The 8,387-nt window shown below is 46.1% G+C and overlaps 1 protein-coding gene across 2 annotated transcripts; it reads left to right on the forward strand.

Moving 5' to 3' along the window:
* The first annotated feature begins 2,462 nt into the window (after positions 1–2,462).
* Positions 2,463–3,459, forward strand: LOC126393681 (uncharacterized). 2 transcript variants are annotated; one of them, XM_050049964.1, is made up of 4 exons: positions 2,463–2,535; positions 2,622–2,680; positions 2,807–3,301; positions 3,410–3,459. In XM_050049964.1, the coding sequence occupies exons 1-4, from the start codon at positions 2,468–2,470 to the stop codon at positions 3,418–3,420; spliced, it is 633 nt and encodes a 210-aa protein (XP_049905921.1). In that variant the 5' UTR covers positions 2,463–2,467; the 3' UTR covers positions 3,421–3,459. The 2 variants fall into 2 exon arrangements, with proteins under 2 accessions (XP_049905921.1, XP_049905920.1); XM_050049963.1 differs by lacking the exon at positions 3,410–3,459 and having other exon boundaries at positions 2,807–3,403.
* Positions 3,460–8,387: the final 4,928 nt, after the last annotated feature.

Below are 8,387 nucleotides of genomic sequence, written 5' to 3' on the forward strand. Positions count from 1 at the left end.
GGGGGGGGGGGTATCTAAAGGGTTATTTAGGTCTTCAAAAAAGAGACATCAAGAACTTGATACATTATGTTGATTAATCATTTTACTTGCAATCATTTTATGGATAAAACAACATATTTGAAAAATTTTTCATCTGGTGTCAGTGTTACAGCATTGAGACAGCCCTTCTTAAAGTCATGACCTACCTCTTAATGAATGCTGATGTATGCCTGTGCTCAGTTCTTGTGCTGCTGGACTTAAGTGTGGCCTTTGACCAAACTGATATTGGCATTCTTTTAGATAGACTGAGGCACTGTGTGGACATATCTGGTACTGCCCTAAACTGGTTCACTTCTTACTTGTCAAACAGGAAGTTTTGTGTCTCTGCAGGAAGTTTTGTGTCTCTGTTAACAACATCATGTCATCTATTTCCCATTTCAAGTACAGTGTGCCTCAAGAGTCAATCCTTGGTCCAATTTTGTTCTCATTATAGCCTACATGCTTCCCTTAGGTGATGTAATCCTTCCACATGATGTTTCTTTCCACTGTTATGCAGATGACACTCAGCTGAACCTCCCTGTTAAACCAACTGACCTCAGCATGCTGAGTTCTCTACAGGACGTCTATATGATATATAAAAATGGATGTTGTTAAATTTTCTTCAGTTCAATTCTGATAAAACAGAGATCCTTGTAATTGGGTCACAGCATATCACAAAACAAATACTGCCATCTACTGGTTACCTGTCACAACACACAAAGCCTATTGCAAGAAATCTTGGTGTCATATCCAATAGTACTTTATGTTCTGAACAGCTTGTTCAATCATGTTTTTATCACCTCAGAAATATTGCTCAAATACGATCTGTTTTAACTTGCTAAGCCTGCTGTCACTGTTGATTGGCAGGGGAGAATGGGTGGAAGGCTCAAGGATACAAAACAATAGAGGGGCAATTTAGAGTTTCCAGTTTAGCTGATCCGTTAGAGTGTGGGCGAAAACAGAGGCACTCATAGAAAATCCCACAGTAAACAAACCTATATAACCTTTTCATTTTTGTGCTGTTGGCTTTGGCTCAGTGGCACCCCGAAGAAGGGCCAGTGTGAGCCATGGCCACCCTCATACAATTTTTGGCTCCCTCTTGGAGGCTTACATTACCGTCTTCAAGAGGCTGTTGTATGCTAAGGCAAAGGCTAAATAATGCACCAAAGTTAAATTTTAAATTTTGGCCAAGGAACAACTGGCATGGCCATTTTCAAAAGGGTCCCTTGAACTCTTACCTCACGATATCTAAATGAAAATAGGTTCTGTGGGTACCCACAAGTCTCCCCTAAACTTGAGACGGCTTGATCCATGTATATTTTTTATTTCCTTGAAATTAATGTACTTCTTCATATTTGGCTGTATATTTGTCTTTTTAAGGAAAAGGACAACCAGCCTAATTGAAGAACAATGAATCACCTAACATGTATACACATTAAAACAGTACTGTTGAAGACCTAAAAATGTTAACTGTACATGTATCGGGCTATGCAAATCTGATAATTAGTAATGTTAACTGAAAAAAAAGAAGTTATATCAGTATGGAGTTTCTTAACTCTCACACTGACATAGTTTTCAACTAGCCTGTATACATCAATAGCATGATCAAATTCCTGAAGTTCAGTTATGGCTTTTGGTTTTGGTTTGCCACCCCAAGATTTTCAGTGGTCCTATCTGGCCACTCTATTTAAAAAAATCTAGGGGCACCACTGCTTTGGCTGAAAGAGAGGTCTACAAGTCTGAGTTGGAAGCCTGTTCTTTTGCACCACCTCTGCAGCTGAGCTGTGTTGTACTGGCCTGCACTGTTTGGTAGCTTCTCCACACTGCACTGGCCTTAATGCCTGTTTATGTAATGTTTAGCTAAAAGACAGCTATATCCTAACACAGATTGGAGACAGGCAGTTCTATTTGCAGCTTATGTGCCTTGTTAAAATTTTGTGTCTTTTATATAATTCTGTTTGAACACTTAAACTGCTTTTTGCACATCTGGTTGGGTGCTAAACTACATTTTGTTGTCTCAGTACTTTTACTCTTTATTGTGCAGTGACAATAAAGTTGCATCTTATCTAATCTTACATCTCCCTCTTCTGGCAGGTTTTTTGTGTGCTTATACATGTTTTACTAGTTAAATGGGAACACAGACAAAGGGCAGACAAATTAATGTCAACATGTCATGCCACTTAACAGAAATTGGAGCACTCACAATTACAGATACTGCTACAAAAATGGGTAACATTATACTGAGTGCTAGTGAGCTCTGTTCCTCAGCTCTTAAAGTTATAATAAAAAAATTATATATAATTTTTTAATATTACAGCCATGTAGTTAAATGCTGAAGCATGTTTACTGGGAGGTTAATTGGCAAGGCCTCACCCCCCCTGGCCAGCAGCTGTCCCCAATCAGTAATCAGTCTGCAGAGTTTGGAGAATCCTTTTTAAGGAGCACTCAGATGACACAGAAGCATAGCAGTGAACCCGTTGTTGCCAAAATGGCTGGACTTTGTGGGCTGTCTTTGAGGTAAGTTATCAAATATTATGTTTCTGCTTCTGTGTTTGAGTTGTCCTCTTTCAGGTGGCTGATCTGAGCATTGATTGCATTTGCAGGGTGTCTTGGATTTCATGCCTGCTGATCAGTAGTATATCTTGTCTCCCTGCACCAAAAGGTAATGTTAGCACTCCAAAGAATGAACAGTTTAATAAATGTCAGATGGGTCTCCAAAGAATGAACAGTTTAATAAATGTCAGATGGGTAACTTACGCCTGAATTGACACCAGTTCCATGTTTCCAGGTTATGGCTCAAACAATCCCGGTCCTGCTCCTGGGGTCTTCATGGGCTGGCGGCCATCTTCTGGCTCTAGCTACCCAAATGTAGACAGTAGTGGCTCTACCTCTGGGATAAAGCTGGGCTCCGTGGGTGGGGGTTATGGAATGGACAGTAGCTTCTCTGCCCCCCAGGCTACAGGTTCTTTTAGCAGTGGGTATGCGTCCAATGTTGGTTCTGGGTATGACAACAGTGGATATAATAATGTGGGTGTAGGCTCGGTAGGTGGACTCTATTACCCCAGCTCAGGTTCCACAGATGGTGAAGGTGATGTGGAGGAAAGCCCTGAGCCTGTCCTCAGTGACGTGTCAGACCTGGAGCCAGTCTACTCTTTCAGATCCCGCTCAAGCTACCAGCATGGAAGAGCCGCGTTCTCCCAAACCCGCTACACTCCTGGAGAGGTCCTGTTCCCACCTCTACCAGCTGTCCAGACGAGCCCTCAACAACCCGTCAAAGCTTCAGGCAAAGGCAGCCACTGAGCATCTTGAAAGATAATACAGTTTTGACACACTGCTAGAGACTTTATTTGACTTCAGCCAATTTTGATCTTTCTGCTTCATTCTTTTTCAGATGTGGCCTGACTTGATGCATCTTGAAAAATAAAACAAACTTCAATTTCAGCTTGGTCTCTTTCCATGTTACTATGAGGTTGAAATTTGCCAGGCCTTACACTTTCTATAGAAGGTCTACATCAGTGTTTATTTCTGTAAATTCTTAGACTGTGACTTAAGATAACTCTTAAAAATTAGACTGAGCACAAGCTATTTACAGAGCCTTCAGTCTCTGCTGAAAGGCCTGATTCCAGCATTACAAAAGTATGCATTCAAAACTAAACAATGGGAAAGTGTCAGTGGGGAAACCCAATTTGTCAAGAATTTTCCAGTAATTTGTTTAAATGTAAATGCTGGAGGATGGTAAATCCTGAAAATCCGACTCCCCTCTGATGCAACATTCACAGGAAGTCTGCTTAAAATGTGGTTCCTGCAGTTAGTGCATTCACTAGTTGGGTCAATCCAGGTCTGTGTGAATCTCAAGCAGGGGCTATATTTGCAAAGCATCCTTGTTCAAAGAGCTTCTAGTAATGAAACTCTCACAATTCATAGAATTGTGAGGTTTCTTAGAATTTCCCCTTAAGTTAGTCTTCCCACAAAGATGTTGTTCAGAGCATCTTGGACAGAGGTTAGAAATATTCCTCAAACACTGACAGTGAATAAATGAGATGCTACAAATTAGATGGTACAGAAATAAGGTCTTTCATTCGGGATAAGCACACATTTCCCACTAATGCTAAAACACCAGACATAAAAATGATCACAACACAAAGATATTTGGAAACTTGCAAGAAATGCAACAATGCACCAGCGATGACCTTGTTCTGTACTAACCTTCCATCAGGAGGGATCACAATGACAACAATTTAATGGTCTCATTGTGATGCAGTTCATTTTATTTCCACTGGGTGTCCACACCTTGCAGGCTCACAAAAGGGTGTGTCTGTGACAACCAATCACATCTGTTAAAAGAATGCATCATATAACAGGTTCATCGTCTGAAGGGCAGGGGCCCGAAACGTAACACATGAATAAATTGTTCAAGGAGCAGTTTCTGGTGTGCGGACTTTATCTTTTATTCCAAAAGAATGCATCATACCACAGCACCTCACTAAGATGAAAGTTTCTGTCCCTTCCTTGATCAGTAGTTCTGAGAACTTTCCTAAATTGCTTTTAAGCTAGGACTTCTTACACAAAGCTTTTAGGCTAAGTTAGGAGCTCTCTGAGTATATTCAGAATGTTTGTGAATACAGCCCCAGGTCCAGACCATACTCTATTGTTTACTTCTTTCAGCTTTGTTGCCCTCATTTTTAGCTGGATGTCTGTTCTATATATGTACATTGAAAACTATGCAAAATATGATATGCATACATTGAAATAGTCTTTGCTTGGTGTAATCATTACTCCTGTTTGCCTACTGACCATTTAAAATGTGCTTTTTCATTGTAAGCAGTGGGGAACAATAGCAGCACACTTTCTGTTCTGCACATTCCAGTTCTGTCACCTTAAAGACTTATATTAAACAACTCAGTCCCTTGATAGTCGAAACAACTGGTGAAGGCAATTTACAAGTAACATTAGGTGAGTGTTAATTTAGCTCTGTAAATTTCATTTACACAAAAAGGATTTGGTTAAGGTTAGGATGATTGTGGTCATGGTTAAATTAACTATTTTGTTGAGGGTGTGCAAGGTACTGTGTATCAGTTTCACACAACTACTAGAAATCCTGGTTAGTTAAAAGGATGATATCCAGTGGTGACTTTCAGCTTTTAAAAAAAATACTGTTTGGTTGAAAAAAATCCAAGAATAGGTTGTTGGAAGTTAAATCCATAGTATTAAAAATCAAAGTCCCTTCAGCTTTATTACTATGCAGTCAGTTTGGTGTAGTTTGGCGCAATGTCGGACGATGAGGTGATGCGGGCACTGTGCCGGACCATTGTGGTGAAGATGGAGCTGAGCAGGATGGCAAAGCTTTGGACTTACCAGTCCCTCTATGTCCCAACCCTCACCTATGGTCATGAGCTTTGGGGAGTGATCAAAAGAATGAGACTGCAGATACAAGGTGCCAAAAGGAGTTTCCTCCAGCGATGGTTGGGCTCAGCCTTAGAGATAGGGTGAGACATCGGGACAGACATCAGGAGCTGGGAGTAGAGCCACTGCTCCTTCGCAACTTAAGGGGTCAATTGAGGTGGTTCGAGCTGTGATCAGGATGCCCCCTGGGGGCCTCCCATCAGAAGTATTCTATGCATGTCCCACTGGTAGGAGGCCCCAGGGTAGACCCAGAACATGCTGCAGGGATAACATATCTCATCTGGCTTGGGAACGTCTTAACGTCCAGGAGGAACTGGAAAGTGATGCCTTGGCCTGCTGCCCCTGCGACCCGGCTCCGAATAAGTGGATGAGTGGATGAAAATGGATGGATGGATTCCATTTAATTGACTCTTTCTTTGAAAGAACTATAGTTATACTATTCTACTATAAGATTATAAAGACAATATTCTTCCTTTACAAATGTAAATGTAATTATCATTATATTATATTATATTATATTATATTATATTATATTATATTATATTATATTATATTATATTATATTATATAAAATTATTATATTCAAAAGACCCTTCATGATGGAAGACAACAAGAGTTGGCGTACCTGGCCCGGAGGGTTACCGGGGCCCTGCCCTGGAGCTAGGCCTGGGGCTGGGGCCCGTGGGCGAGCGCCTGGTGGCCGGGCCTTCGCCCATGGGGTCTGGCCGGGCCCAGCCCGAACCGGCTACATGGGCTCGTCCCCCTGCAGGCCCACCACCCGCAGAGGGATCCAGAAGGGTTCGGTGCAGTGTGGATTGGACAGCAGACCAAGGCGGGGGCCTTGGCGGTCCGATCCTCGGCTATGGAAGTTGGCTCTTGGGACATGGAATGTCACCTCTCTGGCAGGGAAGGAGCCGGAGCTTTTGGAAGAGGTTGAGCGCTACCGGCTAGATATAGTCAGCCTCACCTCGACACATAGTTCCGGCTCTGGAACCCAAGTCCTTGAGAGGGGTGTGACTCTCTCCTTTGCTGGAGTTGCTCCAGGTGAGAGGCAGAGGGCCGGGGTGGGCTTTTTGATAGCCCCCAGACTCTCTGCCTGTACGTTGGGGTTTACCCCGGTAGACGAAAGGGTTGCTTCCCTGCGCCTTCGGGTCGGGGAACGGGTCCTGACTGTTGTCTGTGCTTATGCACCGAACAACAGTTCAGAGTACCCACCCTTTTTGGAGTCCCTGGGACGGGTGCTGGACAGCGCCCCGACCGGGGACTCCATTGTTCTGCTGGGGGACTTCAACGCTCACGTGGGCAATGACAGCGGGACCTGGAGGGGCGTGATTGGGAGGAACGGCCTGCCCGATCTGAACCCGAGTGGTGTTCAGTTATTGGACTTCTGTGCGGGTCGCAGTTTGGCCATAACTAACACCATGTTCAAACATAAGGATGTCCATCGGTGCACGTGGCACCAGGACAGCCTAGGTCGCAGGTCAATGATCGACTTTGTAGTCGTATCATTTGACCTGCGGCCATATGTTCTGGACACTCGGGTGAAGAGAGGAGCAGAGCTGTCAACTGATCACCACCTGGTGGTGAGTTGGATCAGATGGTGGGGGAGGACGCCGCGCAGACCTGGCAGGCCCAAACGAACAGTGAGGGTCTGCTGGGAACGCCTGGCGGAAGAACCTGTCCAGATGATCTTCAACTCCCACCTCCGGGAGAGCTTCGACCGCGTCCCGAGGGCAGAGGGGGACATTGAGTCCGAATGGGCCTTGTTCCGCTCTGCCATTGTCGAGGCGGCTGTTGTGAGCTGTGGCCGCAAGGCCGCTGGGGCCAGTCGCGGCGGTAATCCCCGAACCCGCTGGTGGACACCAGAGGTGAGGGGAGCCGTCAGGCTGAAGAAGGAGGCCTACAGGGCATGGTTGGTCTGTGGGTCTCCGGAAGCAGCTGACGGGTACCGGCGGGCCAAGCGGAGCGCAGCAGCGGCAGTCGCAGAGGCAAAAACTCGGGTGTGGGAGGAGTTCGGTGAGGCCATGGAGAAAGACTATCGATCGGCTCCAAAGAGGTTCTGGCAAACCGTCCGGCGCCTCAGGGGGGGAAGGCGGCAACTTGCTCACATTGTTTATGGTGGGGGCGGAGAGCTGCTGACGTCAACTGGAGACATTGTCGGGCGGTGGAAGGAATACTTTGAGGAGCTCCTCAATCCCACTAACACATATTCGAGTGAGGAAACAGAGCCGGGGGTCTCGGGGGCGGGTCGTCCAATTTCTGGGGCAGAAGTCGCCGAGGTAGTGAAGGAACCGCGTGGCGGCGGAGCCCTGGGGGTGGACGAGATTCACCCTGGATACCTCAAGGCTCTGGATGTTGTAGGGCTGTCCTGGCTGACACGCCTCTGCAACATTGCGTGGATATCGGGGGCAGTGCCTCTGGAGTGGCAGACCGGGGTGATGGTCCCCATCTTCAAGAAAGGGGACCAGAGGGTGTGTTCCAACTACAGGGGGATCACACTCCTCAGCCTACCCGGTAAAGTCTACACCAGGGTGCTGGAGAAGAGGGTCCGGTCGATAGTTGAACCTCGGATTGAGGAGGAGCAATGTGGTTTTTGTCCCGGACGCGGAACTGTGGACCAGGTCTTTACCCTCGCCAGAGTGCTGGAGGGGGCATGGGAGTTCGCCCAACCAGTCCACATGTGTTTTGTGGATTTGGAGAAGGCTTACGACCGTGTCCCCAGGGGGGTGCTCCGGGAGTATGGGGTTGGTGGCCCTCTGCTAAGGGCCATCCAGTCCCTGTACCGAAGGAGCACGAGTCTGGTTCGCGTGGCTGGCAGTAAGTTGGAACTGTTCCCGGTGAGGGTTGGACTCCGCCAGGGCTGCCCTTTGTCACCGGTTCTGTTCATAACTTTCATGGACAGAATTTCTAGGCGCAGCCGAGTGGTGGAGGGTGTCAGGTTCGGTGACGGGAGGATCTCGTCCCTG

The sequence above is a fragment of the Epinephelus moara genome, chromosome 8 (genome assembly GCF_006386435.1).
Source record: "Epinephelus moara isolate mb chromosome 8, YSFRI_EMoa_1.0, whole genome shotgun sequence".
Classification (NCBI taxonomy): domain Eukaryota; kingdom Metazoa; phylum Chordata; class Actinopteri; order Perciformes; family Serranidae; genus Epinephelus; species Epinephelus moara.

Excerpts from the sequence above, each read along its gene's own strand:
- LOC126393681 (XM_050049963.1), top strand. The coding sequence starts at position 2,468 with ATGACACAGAAGCATAGCAGTGAACCCGTTGTTGCCAAAATGGCTGGA. Across the intron at positions 2,536-2,621 it reads CTTTGTGGGCTGTCTTTGAG|GGTGTCTTGGATTTCATGCC; the intron begins GTAAGTTATCAA and ends TTGCATTTGCAG. Across the intron at positions 2,681-2,806 it reads TTGTCTCCCTGCACCAAAAG|GTTATGGCTCAAACAATCCC; the intron begins GTAATGTTAGCA and ends CCATGTTTCCAG.